This window comes from Leptidea sinapis, chromosome 18 (assembly GCF_905404315.1).
Source record: "Leptidea sinapis chromosome 18, ilLepSina1.1, whole genome shotgun sequence".
In the NCBI taxonomy this organism is placed as follows: Eukaryota; Metazoa; Arthropoda; class Insecta; order Lepidoptera; family Pieridae; genus Leptidea; species Leptidea sinapis.
The window spans coordinates 7,708,791-7,728,203 of record NC_066282.1 but is presented as its reverse complement, the minus strand read 5'-3'; the positions used below and the strand labels follow the sequence as shown (position 1 = coordinate 7,728,203).

At 33.4% G+C, this 19,413-nt stretch overlaps 1 protein-coding gene across 1 annotated transcript in view; it reads left to right on the top strand.

The window, feature by feature from the left end:
- The window catches only part of LOC126969335 (protein eva-1 homolog C-like), a 643,451-nt gene that overhangs the window by 37,661 nt on the left and 586,377 nt on the right, over nucleotides 1-19,413 (top strand). The window contains exon 3 of the mRNA XM_050814691.1: nucleotides 13,716-13,933. Coding sequence (XP_050670648.1) covers nucleotides 13,716-13,933 — 218 coding nt within the window. The remainder of the gene's footprint in view (nucleotides 1-13,715; nucleotides 13,934-19,413) is intronic.

Genomic DNA, 19,413 nt, shown 5'->3' with positions numbered 1-19,413 from the left:
ACGGCGTCTATTTCTGCCGTGAAGCAGTAATATTTAAACATTACTGTGTTTTGGTCTGAAGGGCGTCGTAGCTAGTGAAATTACTGGGCAAATGAGACTTAAAATTTTATGTCTCATGGTGACGAGCGCAATTGCTGTGCCGCTCAGAATTTTTGGGTTTTTCAAGAATCGTGAGCGGCACTGCATTGTAATGGGTAGGGCGTATCAATTACCATCAGCTGAACGTCCTGCTCGTCTCGTCCCTTATTTTCATAAAAAAAATAAAGGAAACTCTTCACATCACCTTATAAAAAGCCGCCATTTTAAATACGTGCCGAATTGTAAGAAAGTTCTTGCAAATTAACGAACACCACATTTCACCCAACACATTAATTAACACACTACGCGCTGCATTTAGTTTTGAGCCGTAAATGCAGACAAACCATGTAAAGTTTCAGAAAAATTATCAAATATAATAATAATATTCTTTTTTTAAGCCCTTATGGTATAATAAGCATAATTGCAAGCAATATATGATTCTAATTAAAAGTAAACTTAAAAACTAGAAAACCATCACTGTGTAGGGGTGTGGTGTCAAAAATATAAAAATTCATATCATTTATTACAAGTTCAATTTATTGAAGTTATACTTCTTTAGGCGCGTTATGAAAAAATGATGCACGTGAAATATTAAGGTACGCGCGCATCACTGTAACACAAAAGTAACAGGTTGAAGTTGGCTCCTAAAATTTTCTGACGTTTGCGTCATTCGTTTTTTTTTGGTTTCATCTTCCATTATAAGCACAGGCAAAGGGTTCAAGCCCATACAGCGATATTATTATTTGAATAAGGTTTATTTGACTTAAGCTTTGACCTTGCATTGGCCTAATATATGACCTTGACTTGTATTGTCCTATTGACCGAAAGCTTTAATGCCTTTCAATATCTGAAGATTGCTTTAAGTACTGTAAAAGCGATATATTTAATTGGATATAATTATACTATTATAGATTATATAGATACATTATACGCCAAATAGAATCTCAAAAGTAAAGCTAATAAGTTTTTATAGAAAAAAGATATCCATTGAGATAATTCCCTCTTTCCATTTCATATTAGTTCTATCATAAGTTATTTTTATCGGAAGAAAATTAATTATGTTTTCATTTGTTGCTTTATAATAAAAAGCTTGGTAATTACAAAAGGCCGCAGGTGTATCTGTTAAATTAATTAAATATTTTACATTTCAAAACATTAAAAATACACTGTTATTTAGAAATTGTGAATGTACATGTTTCTTATTATTTAAGCCAATTCATAACCTATCTTCCATGAAACAAAATGAATTTATTAATTTTTTTATAGAATACACTTTTTACACGCTTTTATAATAGTATCGTCTTTATAACATTGCCCATAAAAGTTCATTATAAAGTTTCATAGTACATGTTTACCAATAGGAGCCTACTTCATATAGGAAGAGTAATTTGCGAACATTATTGTATTTTAGTACGAAGGGCACCATAACCAGTGAAATTAAATTAAAATGAAATGAAATTAAATCTCTGCATCGTATTTTTCAAACTGACAAGCGAAAATGCAGGGCCGCTTACAATTTTAGAATTTTTATTTAGAATTTTAGAATTTTTCGAGAACCCTGAGCGGCTTCGCTTTGAAATGGTGAACGAAAAACAAATGAAAAATCGAAGTCCTTGAAAAGTATACTGCAGAGGAACGCCACACAAGTTGCAAGAGAATGTGGGCGGTGGTGATCTAAGTGATCGCGAATATTTATCTACTTAAATACGATCTTTTATCGAATATCTAAAACAAAAAATCACAAAGTGATATCACCATATGATAGTTCTGGGTCTTTTCCACCTCTTGTTGTTCTGAACAAATTTCCACTTTTTCAATAGATTTTTAACAAAACCAACCACTCTTGCAACCAAATCGCAAGCTGGCACAACTTACACGTACAATGCGACGTTGCCAGCTTACATGAGCAAATTACAAAATACTCATACAAAGATCTCGAGAAATGGACAAAGATGACAATATACGATATAGTTTAAGAGAGACAACAACTCAAAGTGATATATAGATTGATACCTTTACTATACTCAAATTAGCCGTATTTTTATTTTATATTAGTAATTAAATATTAATTTTTTATTTTATGTTCGAATGTTTTTATTGCAATTCTTTACATAGATTGTAATTAAAAAAATAAGTAAAACTGTATTTTTTATAATGAAAATAAGGGATGAGAGGAGCAGGACGTTCAGCTGATGGTAATTGATACGCTATGCCCATTACAATGCAGTGCCGCTCAGTATTCTTGAAAAACCCAAAAATTCTGAGCAGCACTATAATTGCGCTCGTCACCTTGAGACATAAGATGTTAAGTCTCTTTTGCCCAGTAATTTCACTAGCTACGGCACCCTTCAGACCGAAACACAGTAATGTTTACATTACTGCTTCACGGCAGAAATAGGCGCCGTTGTGGTACCCATAATTTAGCTGGCAACCTGTGCAAAGGAGCCTCCCACTGGTAAAGCTGTGAAGCTGTAAATGTTTAAGTAAAAGAGTATAGCACAAAAATTTTTTCATTAAAGCTCAATCTTTCCGAAGTGGTAAATTGGAGTTAATTCGATTAAGATCTTAAGATGAAAAGTATTGATGAAGTAGTTAGATTTTCGTAAATGTTTTTTTTGGACTTTGATCATGGAGCGCTATATCGCTATCAGATGTAAAAACAAAACCTGTATATGTATATAATTTATTATAAACAATAAAGTTTGGGATAAAAGCACTTCATAAACATATCTTACGCTCTATCTTCTCACTTATAACAGGCAAGCCACGTGCGCTCTATTACTGCACATATGATACTCAACTAAAAATAGACTTACCCTTAATGACCCCTTGTTCATCACTTACGGCCAACAGTTGGCTCTTGTGTATAATTTTACATTTATCGCTTTACAGTGTGGTCATGCCATATGCTTGGCGTAAACATTTAAGATCTGATTTATATTGCTCAAGCTATCAGTGTTTTAGTATCGAGTTAATAGTTTCCAAATGTTTTATGCTTTGTTGCGGGAATTCTGAACGTTTAAAATTAATGTTTGATTTAATTGGCTGTTAGCGTGGAATAGGTAAACATGAAATTCTCTCACAAATATAATGAGCTATATAAATTAATTTTATTGAAGTTCACAATTTTTTGTTACTTTAGTTTAATTCTATTACTGTTAAAATTGTGTTACACATGTAACATTGGCATTGTACTCACTTGATACTTTAGATCTAATATATAAAATTCTAATGTCACGGTGTTTGTAGTTAAACTCCTTCGAAACCGCTTGACCGATTCTCATGAAATTTTGAGTGTATATTGGCTAGGTCTGAGAATCGGACAACGTCTATTTTTCATCCCCCTAAATGTTAAGGGTGGTCCACGCCAATTTTTTTTTAATTTTGTTTGACTATGAGTCAGCATTAAAAAAACATACAACTTAAAATTTTCACCCATCTACGATCAACAGTTACTTTTGTATCGCGATTTTAATATCGGCAATACAACGTTTGCTGGGTCAGCTAGTATTCTATAAAAAGAATATCTTACGATACTTTTAAGTAACATAACTATTGAAGAATTAATGAAACTATAGTATACAATATATGGAGAAGCAGTAACGTCTCAAACCCACAAAGACCAGGTCCATGCGAACGCTTTTCCTACCTATTTCTGTATGCTGGAGAATTTCCTTTTCACACTTCCTACAAACATCTCAATCAATACTGTAAGATACTGTAGGAAATAAATACCAAGCAGCGTTTATCTGTCATAGTGCAGTCCCGCATTCTTGCATTGTTTTCACATAATTATTGATGCGATACATCCAGTACATAGAAGGTATTGTCGTCCATGGTAAAGTGACCAATGGGAGGCTCGTTTGTACAGGATGCCGGCTAGATTATGGATACCACAACGGTTCCTATTTTGCCGTGATATAGTAATGTGTAAGTTACTGGACAAATGAGACTCAACATCAGCTCAGAATTGTTGGGGTTTCTCAAGAATCTGAGTGGAACTGCATTGTAATGGGCAGGGCGTATCAATTAGCGTCAGCTAAACATCCTGTTCGTCTCGTCCCTTATTTTCATAAAAAAACGTGACATTTTCGTAATAGATAGACCTCTCGCCATAATAGTATTTGCACGGTGGCAGTAGTACAGTATTCCCAAAATGCCAATACTTCACGTTGTTGGATCAACTGTCACGTCGTTCGCTTTTTGTTCCTGCTCTCAGTTTTTTGGGAACAATAAGGAAAGTCTGTATTTTTGTAACCTTTATATGTTTGGGTCCGCCAGGATAAAATGGCGAAAATGTTTATTTAAACTGACTCTTGTGATGTAATACTATGCGGAGTAATGTAAACAATAATTGTTTTCACTTGCAAGTTGAGAGTTTCCACCACGGGGTCAAGGTATGGCGATGTGAGTATAATTTTAAAGTCACTCAATTTCATTACTTTTGTTTCGTACTTACTCACATTTACACACAGATAACGTTTACACTTAAAACTTTGAACTGTAGTAACAAATTGAATTAATTATTATTCCACAAAATTAACGAATTTAATTATAAAATATAAGGAGCTAGTTTGCACGACTTCAATATATCGAAATCTATTATCTCTATTAGAAGTATCTAGGTCATTTTGAAAAATAAATGCTTCCATAACTTTTGAATACGAATTTATATAACTTTTGTATGTATGTATGTATTGTAATTTAATTTAATAGTGATTTAATTTTTAAAACAGAAATTTTTACTTTTTAATGTACTTGCTTTTTATATAAGAATGTTATTTGCGCCTATATATCTTCACCCAAAACTAAACACATAATATAATAATAATGATGTATATTCAAATCACATTTCCTGTACTATTTTTAATGTCTTTTATTAATAACCGTACTCTGTTTACTATTTAGATCTTTGTGCATGGAACATCATTCCTAATTGTATTCGGAGAAGGGCGTTGTTAGCTGCGCTGCAGTTTATACTTTTGCAGCTATCATCGTTTTTACTTGTTTGTATTATCTTTGTTAAATTGTTCCAAATAAAAGTTTTATTATTAAAAAAAAAAATTGAGGTAGCACTCAACTTGTATTTTTGTCTATACATATATATATTTTATGCTTGAATTAGTGTATACTTTGTTGGTGCTATAAATAAATAAATAACTTAATAAGCTCTTGGGCTTACTTATTAATAAGCTTAACATCATTGTAAATAGTATATTTATTAATAATCACAATATAATTATTTTACTAGTTAAATTTACATGTACCTACCTTCATGGATTAACGGTAATTATGCGGTTGAACGCATGATGTTTACACAAATTAAATACGGGCTTACGACTGATACTGAAATTTGCTCGAAACGTTTTTAGATCCTATTTGGAAGAACTCTAAACAATACAATACCATTGAATATATTGGACTCAATGGAATAAAATAAAATATCAAAGAGTTATTATAAAATTATTAGTAATTTGCATGCAGTTATACAAAAATACAAAATACTAGAAAAAATTATAATAAGAGTGACAGCTTCAGTTAACCGAAGCATATAAATACGGAATACGAATTTTTGTTCTTCATGCAATAACATTTACAATATATTGGCTTGGGAAAAAAGTTCTTTCTGTTTTTATATGAAAACTTTAGACATTTTTCTTAAAGTTCATCTACATTTAATTACTGTATTTATTTGTCATTTTATTCCAACATTTATTGTTGTAGAAATTTCGGGACTTCAGGTCAAAAAACGCGACAAGTTCTTTTAAATTCTTCTTTAGATGTTAATCTGACGCTGCCTTAAAATTTCGGAAAATACCAAAACAGGTAGAAATTTGAAGAAACAAGATCAGAACTACTTGGTTAATGCTATAACTACTCGGAACCAAACTCTCGTTACTTTTACTGAGTGGCTAAAGATGTTTGTTCTCTAGCGTTATCGTGATGAAACTCCGCACCTCTATTGATCAATTCCGGCCGCTTTATTTCAACTTCTTACTTAAATGTCATTATTTTTTGGAAATAGAGATCCAAACTACATGGCGGTAGAAGCTCATAATGAACAATACACTCCCAATCCCACCACACACTTCGGATCAGCACATTGCGAGTTAATCCAGGTTTTGCTTAAAGTAATTAACCCTCTTAGCATGAACTTTTTCGAACGCTCACATCAATCTCTTCAAAACGGTTCGGTTTCATTACGTCTCAATAAAGAATCGCAAATGAGTACACGGTTTATTAGTTTTCTTTCAGAGAGCTCGTATGGCATGATAATATAGAGCTTTTTTGTGTTCCATGCCTTTATGAAATGGGTTCAAACTATATTTTGTGAACAGTTTCCAGGACTTCAGCTATTAACTGTGTCATAACTACTGATACACCATTTTTAATAGTGGAGCACGTTTTTTCAAAATTGGCGCCCTTTACTGACATTGAATTAGGTCCAAACATTCTAATATCTAGCATTTCATTTTTCATGTTCTTGTTATTTTAAAATGTATCTAATGTCCTTTATGAACTCACTAATTTGGACAAAAAGAAAAACCAAATAAAAATAGTTGTAACAACATTTAACTATTTTTTTCTCAGGCTAACGAAACTCGCTAAGAAAAAAGCGATTCATATTGTATGAAACGTGCAGTCATTGATAGATTGACAGATGACGGCTATAGTCTTGTAAAAAACGATGATAGCCGAAATCCACTACCTGTTCGCTTTCAAACCGGATTATAATTCGTCACCAATCGCCTTATGGTAATAATTACTATTTCAAACTTATGTCAAATCACTGCACGTTTCATACTAAACTAAATTTCAATTTTTTCTTCGGCAGTCCCGCCTCTTATCACGTAATATTTACATACTCTTTGTTGTTTATTTTTTTAAATTTATTGTTTTTGTTACATGTCACCTTTGCATGCTTCTCGTTTAATTTTGAATTCTGCTGTTTCTTCATCTAGTTTATCATTAGCTTGGTTCCTTAGAGCTTGCCAGATCGTTTCATGCTCGACGCAATCATAACTCAACGGATCAATAGTGGCAAATATTTGATGCACTCTGCCCTTAAAATGCGTAATAGGACAAGACAGCAGGATGAAAATTCTTGGTTTTTTTAAATAGTCATTAAAATTTTTGCTAAGCGCCATTTGAAGTAAGTTATGGATTGGATGGAACCAAGATATCTATAACCTTCGCTCAAAGTGGGCAACAATAGTAGATGAACATTATGACAACACATTTAATACAAAAAATCAATTTTTTCAAAAAGCCTTGGCGCACCAATTCTTTGGTGATTCATTGATTGATACTTACCATCAGGTGTCCCTGAGCATCTTTATCATAGATATGAACACTCACAATTAGGATGTCTTTTTCCTGCACATAAACCAAATAAAAATTAAAATATTTTAATGCGGCGACAGTCTGCTCAATCGACATTTAAATGTAAATAATTCATGAACCTAAGCTTGCGACGAAGAGAGTAATTTATCATAAAAAAGACACAGAATTCAGATGGGAGTTACGATTGATCAATTTAGATTTACGATGTAAGACTCTTAGATTACATTACTTATTCAAATTACTTGGTATTCACAACACTGAGTGATCCTTCATAGATTTGATGAGACGTGGCTTATTGAAATCATTATGATATGAACATCTATTCTTTGTTCATTGTGGAGTTCAAAAGACAACACGAATATTTTCATGGGAACGTAATTGTTTCTCGCCATCAGATAGGTTCGCATAATGTCGGCTTTTACATCGTTCTCAAATTTCATGAAAAATTTTATTCCTTTGTACTGAAATAGTAATTTTTTCATCCAATAACATCCTTTTTGCTGTAATTTGCCACTAATTACCACTGCTGTAAAATGAGTTGGTAGCGTGGTTGACCTAAGCTAGTGATTACCAATAAGAATTAAAATTACCTAAATAAAGTGCAGTATACAAATCTTCATCAACTAAGCGGTATTGAAGTTATTAATTTAATTATTTATTGGCACTTCAACAGAATACATATTAATACATTTGCAAATTTAAACTGAACATTCTTTACAATTGAAATATGCACACCTATAAGAGAAGTGCACAGGATTGACTTGTAATAATAAAAAAAAAATAACAAATAAACCGATTTCAAAAACACTATTTCAAATCAATAGATATAATATTCACAAATAAAGTATAAATATCTGGACGACCGAGCCTTGCTCGGATTTTTAAGAATGTTCAAAACTTGAAAAAAAAAATACTATAGGACATCTGGATTCGAACCAGGGTCTTCTGCTTTCCAGATCACCCAATGTCCCATCTGAGCTATTATAGTCTTGTGTATATAATATATATATAAAACACGGATAAATTACATTTTTTTAATATTGAAACCTAGCTAGGTCGATTTCTCGCCCCCGAAACTACCTGTATACTAAATTTTATTAAAATCGTTGCAGCCGTTTCCGAGATTCAGAATATATATACAAGAATTGCTCATTTAAAGATATTAGATATAAAAATGAATTGCTGTTCGTTAGTCTCGCTAAAACTCGAGAACGGCTGGACCGATTTGGCTAATTTTGGTCTTGAATTATTTGTGGAAGTCCAGAGAAGGTTTAAAAGGTGAATAAATAGGAAAACGCTGCTAAATTAAATAAAAACAACAAATTTGTTTTTCCTTTGATGTGTCCATACATAATTTCTATGAGAGAATTTATTGACGCACGGTTTGACAGTTCTGCTGTGAAACAATTTCATTACGACAGCAGGGTGCATATTTTACGAAGTAATTTTTGATGTTATGATATATTATTGACAAATTCGTATAAAAACATTATTTTTATTTATTACATACAGAACAACGTCTGTCGGGTCAGCTAGTATTTGATAAAATATAAAGTTTTAAATATGGAGATAAACACATAGATAAACTATGTGTGTAGTTACAAACCTATCTTAGATGACACCGATTCCAAAAATTACAATAATTGTAACTAGATGTAGATTATTTAATTATATTGTATAAAAATACGCAATTATTTTTATACTTTTTAGTACATATAATATATATATATATATATACATATCTATTGTTATGAAATAGTGTATTTGAAGTCGGTTGTTTTTTAGTTATTTTTTTTTCTGATTTTTAGTGAATTTGAAGTACACTAACTAACAATTTGTCTAAATATGTGTAGATGTACAAAATTTTTCAATGCAGCAAACAATAACTAAACTAAATTAAATACCAGCAAACGTAAGCGCTTTGCAATTTGATTACAGACAGTAAGAAATTCTGTCACAGATCGCACCCTTACTGTAAATCACTGTACCTATGTTATGGTAGATGACTTAAATATCCGGATACCATAAAAAAGATTCGGCCGAGTATCGTTAAATTGCTCCATAGAATTGAAGAGTTCCGTTACTTTGTCATGGATTCCGTAATCAGAACTTAACTCTCACCAAACTATAGTTAGTTTAAAGTATGTTAGTATTTTATTCATAAGTGAGCCATGAGAGTCAGTAAATACAGGGTGGCGCAATAGAACGTGCATATTTAATATATTGATTAAAAAATAAATACAAAAGGTATAGTTAAAATAAAACTGAGGTATTATTAAGAAATAACTGATGTTTATTTTTTAAAAATAACATCGTCTAAATGATGACTCTCTCTACGACGACACTCCTCTAATCGCAAACGGAAGTTATTGAAAACTTTCTTCTGTAATGCTGGTGTAATTGCTGTAGACTTTGTTCTTGAGGTATCCCCACAAAAAAAATTCAGGAGGCGTCACGTCTGGACTACGTGGGGGCCATGGGATATCACCTCTTTTCGAAATCAGTCTGCCAGGGAACATCTGTTTCACAACCGCCATGGAGTCATTTGATGTGTGACAGGTAGCTCCGTCTTGTTGAAACCAAGTCCTAGAATTCACTATTCTTGAATTTTCAAGCTCTGGAGCCAAAAAACCTTCCAAGATCGCAACATAGCGTTCGGTATTAACAGTGACGTTTTGCCCCTGTGCATTTTCAAAGAAAAACGGTCCAATTATTCCTCTACCAGAGATATACAGAGCCCATACTGTCACTTTAGGACTATGGCAGTGGTTTCTGGTGCTTGAGTTTGGGATTCTCACTGTTCCAGTAACGACAATTTTGACGGTTTACGAACCCATTGATATGGAAGTGGGCCTCATCTGAGAAAAGGATATTGTCAAAATTGGAAAATCGATTAAGCATTTCATTAGCAAATGCGAGCCTTGCTCCGAAGTCAGACTCTTTCAATTCTTGTGTTAACTGCAGCTTGTAAGGATGCAGTTTAAGATCCAAGTTTAAAATTCGTTGCAAACTTCGTCTCGATAAGTGTAAGACAGACGATCTCTTGCGAGTAGACATTTGTGGATCTCCTCGTACAGACTGCATAAGTCTCTCAATATTGTCGTCGGTCCTAGATGTTCTTGGACGACCTTTTGCTTGTGGCTTAAACGTTGAACCAGTCTCTTCAAAACGCTGTACCCATATCTTAATTAAATTAGCACTCGGAGCTTCACTAATTAGCCGTAGTCCATATTCAGAACAATATAAACGCCTAGTAACGATGTATGAACGAGAGTTCTCGTAAAATGCGCGCACGCAAAATGCGCGACGCTTCCCGTCGAAGTGACTCATAGTGACTAAAACTCCATGAGCCCGCCTACCCAACGATGCAGACTCCCCCCGCCCGCGTACTTTCTACCCCGCGAAAAAAGGTGATGCAATATGCACGTTCTATTGCGCCACCCTCTACATTTAGGTGTTTTCTAACAAGCATGTAATATTGTTCTCTAGCTCTGATAATTGGGGGGCTTTGTCTTAAATTTGATTTTTTAAAAGGTCTGCTAAATGTATTATGGATACTTTTAAGCGGATACCTCTTTAACCTGATTCCTGCCGCCGAATTCCACCTTCGCACGACACGCCACAAGTTAAGATATCATCCCCAACATATGGATGTGTGGCGGTCCTCCAAAGTGCGGTTATCAAGGAGCTTTCTTCAACGTACTACAAAACTGTGGTAAGAGCTTCCTTGTGCGGTGTTTCCGGGACGATACGACATGGTTACCTTCAAAAAAAGCACGTACACCTTCCTTAAAGGCCGGCAACGCTCTTGTGATTCCTCTGGTGTTGCAAGAGAATGTGGGTGGCGATGATCTCTTAACACCAGGTGACCCGTACGCTCGTTTGTCCTCATATTCTATAAAAAAAATGACCTCGAAGATACGATGAAAGATATTTTATCGAGTAGCTCCGTATTACTGACATAATTGTTAACTATTTTGAATATAAGTAACATATCAATATATCTTTTAAATCCTGATAATGTAATGTATGTTCATAGGCACATAACTGAATTTACTAAAAACTGTCATAACCATAGTGTTAGCACCAGGAACAGATACAAACTTATAATGCCTGCTACTCAGCTTAGTCGAGTTAGTAAGTCTTTAGTGGGGCCATGTATATGCTTTTACAACAAGATCCCAGAAAATGTTCAAAACAAAATTATTACGTTATACAAGATAATTTAAAAAAAAAATGCAAAAATTGTGTGGTAAAGGTTACTATAACATAAATGACTTTCTTATGAATCATGAAAAAAAGTCCGCTGAGTTTGTTGCGCCCATTCTCCTCAGGTTTAAGGCATTCGTTTTAGAATGGGTGGTAGTTTTTGACTCTCAATAAGTGATGTCATATCCTTTTTTGAGTAAAAATATTTGGATTTGAATTTGAAACCTTTAATTTCACGTACAGTATAAAATTTGACCAAATTCGGCATTGTTACCATACCGATATGATACGGATATGTTAAATAAAGGTGCGTAAACACTTTTAACTGTGATAATATCCTTGTGATTCATCTTATAATGTAAGAGAATAAGAAATACCTTACTATAATGCATACCATAAATTCCTTTATATATGTATAATTATTACGATAGCAATTCAAAGTGTACACTTAGAACTTTTGAACGAGAAGAGTAAAACATGTAATCTGTCGAGAAATAAGAGCTTAAGCTATGGTAATTACGTTTTCATGCACTTAAGTTAAACAGTATAATGGCGCTGTCGAGCTTTCTAGTTATATAAAACTATTTTATTTAAATAAAAACTTTATATAACCTCTTTCATATATTAGTTATTTAGTTAGATAGTTTGAGTCAATGATAAATATTCAAACTTTTAAATTCTTCTTTAAAATATTCAAACTTAAACAACATCGCTCTGTCAATAGTCCTTTGTTAGGAGCAGATGTAATGTGTTCGCTCGTTTGTCCTCCTATTCCACAAAAAAAAAAAAAAATGCCCTTAACAATTTTGCACCATCTTTTTGGGTTAGAGACTTGATGTATGCTGATGATACTAAAATCTTTATAACAATCAAAGATAACTCAGACTGTTCCAAACTGCAAGCCGATTTATATAGACTTAGTTGTTATTATAATTGTAACCGCATAGGTGTCAACGATGAAAAATACTTCTATATCTCTTTCACGAGAAAAAGTTTCCCACAGAAATAAGTTACGAAGTTAATCAAGACCATATTGATAAATAACAAGTAATCAAAGATTTAGGAGTACATTTGGATGCTAAGTTAATATTTGGAGAAAAAATAGACACTATGTTAGTAAGTCATATAAAACTTTAGGCTTCATCTTGCGCGTAGGTAGCTCCTTTTCTGACTTGCACTGCATCAAGGTTTTGTATAACTCAAATATTATTAGAAGCATTCTTGAATACTGTAGTGTTATATGGAACCCTCAATATTCTATCTATATTAACAAATTAGAAAGAATTCAGAGAAAATATGTTAAACACCTTAACTTTAGTACTCACACTTATAATAAAGGTTGTGAAGAATCTTGTAAGCACTATCAAGTTATTAGTCTTGAAAACAGACATATTTTTCTTGACTTATCTCTTTTACATGGTTTGTGTCACGGTTATGTAGACTGTCAGGAACTAACTACTAAAACTTTAAATTTTTGTACTCCAAAAAGACGCTCTAGGCACACTTGCTTATATCCTATTCCTCTGGTGTCGTCAAATTATGCACATTATTTTATAATTTCTCGGTTACATAAAACTTATAATAATAAGTTTAGTTCGGTTGATATTTTCCACCTCAGTAAACTCAAATAAAAAATGAGAAGAATGAGATATTAAGAATATTAGCCGAAACATAATTTTATGATCTTATAAAGTTAGTTATCTTTTCATAGTTTAAATCCTGTATATTATCATATAAGAACGAATACAGACACACACACACCCACACGCTCATATATATACATTTGTGTATGTAAATATATATACTGACTAGCTTCCGTCTGAATACAATCATGGTGTTTTACTGTGTTGATTGTTTAAAATTCAGGCTTTTAAAATGTTCATATTTCCCTTTTGGCTGTCAGATCATATTAGTATGTATTTTTTGAATATTTTTAAGAGCTGTGGATTATGTATAAATAAATAAATAAAGAACATAAATGTCACTACATAAAACATTGTTTCATTATTAAAACTAAGTAATGTCTATAAACTATGAATATTTTCAAGTTAAAAAAAATACTAAACTGATTTAATATTTCTCAGAACTGCTCCTTGGCACACTCCGGACGCACCAGAAAGGCGCTTGTGACGAAGAGACAGTGACTCTTATATGTCCCAGAGGCACAACTATCAGCATACAAGTGGCGCAGTATGGGTCTTCAGCAACCCAGACATCGTGTTCTCCGGAGCTATTGGAGTATCCACCGGTGGCTGTTGAAGTGGTTGGGGACACGAGCTGTACTTGGCCAAATGCATTACAGGTGTGATTTTTTCCTTTGTATGTAGATTTACGGCTAATTAACATCGACACAAAACAGTATGGCTTATAGAAGGTGATTAACGGCTGTTTTCAATTACGTATCTCTGGTTATGGATATATTGCTATCACCGTTTAATGACAAGATCCATAGTTATATCCAACACAGTTGTATTATTAGTTATAGTCCAATGCTATCTATCGATAGGTTATTGAAATGTAAGTAAGCGTAAAAAGATAGATTTGTCTACCTCTAGTAAGTTAAGCTAAGGATAGATAGGTTCTTGAAAACGGCCGAAAGAGAACGTGGTAATATATTAGGATAATATATATATATATATATCACTATAATCCTAAAAAGGTGAAACTTGTTTAAATGCTCTGTACACTATTATAGTTCTGGTAAATTCTGTTTGAGTTGACTAAGGCAGACTTAAGTTAGACTTAACCATCCGTTACGGTATACGTATAGTAAATAAATAATATAGTATTTACCCATTCAAAAATAAATTCACACAAAAATACACAACAAAAAACTCAGTTTGGAATTAAAGTAGTATTGAATATACATATTCTTCTGTTATTTATTTATTAAAGGAAAACCTACAGATAATGAAACATTATATTATGTATTACAGAATATAAAACAAACAGCTAATTAACGGTTTTTACATATAAAAAAAGAAGAGAAAAAGAAAAACACAGTCAAACACTCATGGACTAGTAAAAAAAGGACTCCGCGCCGTGATATTAGCAAGTGAAGCAACTTTATGCTAGTGCGTGCGGTTATGGGGTATACACAATTTTCTCTCCCTTAGATAATCATATATCCACAAATACTATTATTGTTTTTACACTTTTTCAGAAGGCACAACGGCAATTTTTAAATATTTTAATAATCAGCAAGATATTGTCGCGTAGCAACGCTTCGACGTACATGAAGAGAGTTACGTTCCGGACGTTTTTACCGGTTAGGGTACCCCTCCGCATCGTCTCATAAGGAACTTCGTTCCAAAATTAATCAAAAATTGACTTTAATTTTTTTTCTTAACAACTTATCAACATTTTGTATTTCAAAATCAACTCGAGTAGAATACGCTATCTCCACTACTTCAAACATAAAATTTTTAGCAAATGCAAAAGCATTTAAACTTTGTAGTGTCTGCAATTTTGTGAAATATTTTACTCGTAATTGAGTACAGCTTTGTATTGTGTATCGTATCAGGTTTGATTTTTTTTATTCAAAAAACGAGAAATTTTTTCATTGCGCTGAAATATGGTGCCTTTTATATTTGAAATGTTTGAAGCAATTAGTAACAGAACACTGGTATACAAATAAAATTTAGTCAGCTTTCAGAAGATACATTTTTTCAATATTAAGTAATCAATTGTAATTTAACTTCTTCTAATTGAAAACATACGTCGGATTGGCATGAGTAGAACTAGGATTACAATGAATTTCTTACAATTTAAAAATTGGTAATTAGAAGCTAAAACTAAACAATCTTTAATTTTTTAGGTTTTTATCACAATATTTCATTTAATTTCAAGTAAGTGACAAGAATTCGATGTTTCTACTCTATAGATGCGCGTATATCTTGAGGTTTTTGCACCAAAAGCGCAGAGTAGCGTGTGCTACTCATACCCAAAAGGTCTTGGATCGCTATAGCACTTTCATCATTTGGACTTCCGACAGGTTATCTTTCCGTTCCAGGAAACTGTGATCGCGCGCGCTATGCTTCAGATCGGCGTGATTTTGGTGCAGCGTTCTATCAATGCCTATTATTTTACGTGTATTAATAGATTGCTTATAATTAGGATGATTTGAGTGAATGTATTGAAACAAGCTATAAGATCATGCAAACCATCTAAAAAACAAAATAAGGGTCAGAACTTGGTAAGGGAATAGAGTGCCGTATGGCACTTTCAATTCTGGTGTATCTGAAAAATCTAGTGCCCTGGGGCACTTGCCGATTTCGGAAGACTGATTTAGTGAATCACCAGCTTCGTCACTGGGCACAGGATACAAGTTGTAGTCGATAGATACTACTCGAGCCTGAAGCCCTTGTGTGATGACGTTCTCAAAAGAAATGTGCTGTCTCCTGCATTATTCCTTTTTGCATATTAATAATATGTTGGATGCCTCCAGCATGTATTGTTAGTCAGAGAAACTTGTCTCTTCTATTGAGGGCTCTCAAGCCTTCCGATTTGAACCAAACATCACTCAAGTGTGCGAGGTAACCACTAGGAAATCCATTTATCGTAACACCACTATTCGATAAAATCTCATCTAGAAGACAAATTGGCTTTAAAGTTTTTCGGTTTCTGGTTAAGCTTTCTGGACTGGTGCACTCCAGTACCAGCTCGAACCATTTAAACAACGCAGTGCTGCTCGAATTGTCGGTTATGTAAGACTCTGTGAATGGCTCTCTCACTTGACGTTGCGTGGAGATGTAGCTTCATAAGAACTTTTTAAATACAATATTCATTTATTGAAACTATCGTACATAACTATGACAATTTATATAGCGTACAAAATTTAACACGTCTTCAGAAATATTACAATTATTTTATACTAATAAGTTTATCTCAGAAAAATCAACTTTCATCCAAAATTGTAACGCGTCTTACGAATTTACGGTCTGGTCACGTCTCCTGACAACCTTAACATTTTAAACCCATCCCAAGAAAAGTGATCAACACCGCTAAAGGAGTTTTCACTTGAATAATCAGATATTACCAGTCTTACTATCTGGATGTATAGCATACCTCTACAATTTGGTTTTTAAGAAAATTTCAAGCACGTTCAACAAAACTGGGGATGAGCTTCCTTGTTCCTAAGAAACTTCTTAGACGATACGACAAGGGTACCATATAAAAAGCGCGTAGACCTTCTTCAAAGGTCGGCATCGCTATTGTTGTTGAAGTCATTCCTTTGGTGTCGCAAGAGAGTGTGAGCAACAGTGGTCACTTCAACAACATCAGGTAACAGGTATGCAAATTGGCCCTTATCTTCCATAAAATATACATTTTTGATGGTTTATTTGAAATTTAGGTAATTTGTTTCAATCGTCTTTTCACTCTTGTTTTATTTTGAATTATTGTAAAACAACAGGAAATAAAGCAGTATGTAAACAATTACTTTATGACACTGATTTTACATTTATAATCCTTGTAAAAAACTATTCTCTCTCCTCTCCTCACTCCTCCACTACTCTCCTCACACTTCACTAGCACTACCGCTCAAACATCCGTTTCTCACTTCTCTTTACTCGTTACATTATATGCTTAAAAATGCTATGTATAAAACCATCAGAACAACCCAAACAGTGACAATTAAAAGAAATACTGGGCCCTTTAGTATCTGTTGTTTTTAGCAAGACTTCTGATAAATTCTACAATTGAGAGAATCAGTGATCATTTTATTTTACTGATTTAATTGCTTTTTTTATGTCAATAAGGGACAAGACGAGCAGGATTTTCAGCTGATGGTAATTGATACGCCCTGCCCATTACAATGCAGTGCTGCTCAGGATTCTTGAGAAATCTAAATGCCTGAGCGGCACTACAACTGCGCTCGTCACCTTGAGTCATAAGTTGTAAAGACTCTTAACATCTTAAGCCTCATTTGCCCAGTAATTTCACTAGCTACGCCGCCCTTCAGACCGAAACACAGCAATGCTGACACATTACTACGCATAATCTAGTCAACATCCTGTGCAACGGAGCCTCCCACTTGTAAACTTGTTTTAAATACTTGGCGCTTATTCTGATTGTAATAGCTTTAATTCTATTAGACACAACTCATTTAGAGATAACTTCAAACTTTTTTTTAAATTTAAAAGCACAGAATAGGAATTTCACATTTGACGATATGTAAATGCTTATCTGTGTATTAATAATGATTATAAATAGAATTAATAATTACTTCAAACATAACTGTCAATTACTTAAGTAATTATTTAAAATTATACCTAAACAATTATCCATAATTATTCTGTTTGTGGTAACATTATAATATAATAACAAATATTACGTGGGATGACCGCAGAACAAAGTAGAAAAGGGTAAATTTATATAAACGCTAATGGAAGGGATATGTTTGCGGTGAGGCTTTATGTACCAGTTTTATTAAGAGCACTCAAAATTGTGCCTTTTATGAAATATAGTGAACTATTGAAGTACCGTACGCTATTTTGTTATGAGAAAAACTTTACCTCACTCTTTCGAAGAATTTATTGGGAGATGTTATACCTTTGATTGCTAGCTTCTGATAAAATATATGATGTTTTATGGTTTAGTTGATTAAGGTAGGGAATTGGAGTCGATCTTAAGATGACGATGTATCATAGAATCATTATAAAATTTGAAATACTTATATAAATAGTAAAATCGTATTGCGGTTGTCAACTAACTGACAGATTTATTAAAAACTCAACAAAATTGCAATAACGCCACAGATGGCACTAGTAACAAAAACGGCCAAGTGCGAGTCGGACTCGCCCATGAAGGGTTTTGTAGCAGAAAGTAACATTATATACAGTCGTGGTCAACTAATTAGGGACACTCTGTAGTTTAACCAAATTGTGAATTAATCTTTTATTTTCCAACGAGTCTAAACAAGATTTCATGTAAGTATAATTAGTCATTTATGTGCCCGATTATACAAACAATAATAACTTCCTAAACATTAAAACTCTTTAAAGTATAGCTGATAGATTATCACAGTGCTATTTGTTCAAAAAATGCTGGCTGGTCATTTAATTAGGGACACTGAGATATTATTGCGTTCTATTTTCAAAATCTGAATCTCAATATTTTTTTATTTCTTCTCCTATTGTTTCGTGGTAGTTTTGGCGTCAATCAAGATTATTAATTTTAAATTTTGAGAACTATTTTGAAGAAAAATGGGCAAAAATAAAAGTTGCGATGCAACACTACGAAAAATCATCATGAAGTTTGTCGAGCTTGGTTGGTCATACCGAGGGGTATTTAAATTGTTAAAAAACTATGGTGTGCAATGCAGTGCAACATTTCAGGCGCAACAACACAGCTTTAAATGTGCCCAGATAAAAAAGATGAGAGAAATACAACTCCGCAAGAAGATAGAATGATAACCAGGTTACCTAAGAAAGATCCATTTTTAGGCTCTGATTTAATTAAACACGAAGTGTTTGGGGCGGACGAAATAGCCGCTGTTACAGCGAGGACCGTTAGACGTAGCTCGCAAAGTACCGTTGTTGAAGAAAGAACATAGAAATGCTCGTTTGACGTTTGCACTTAAATATTTACATTGTACTTACGCCCGATGGCAAAATGTATTATTCTCTGACGAAGCCGAGGTTAATTTGATTTCTTCAAATGGAAGGAAATACGTACGGCGTCCTGTAAAAGCGGAAATGAATCCAAGATTCACAAAAAAGCAGGTGAAACCTGGTGGTGGAAACATTAAAATGTAGGGTTCATTTTCTGGACGTAGAGTGG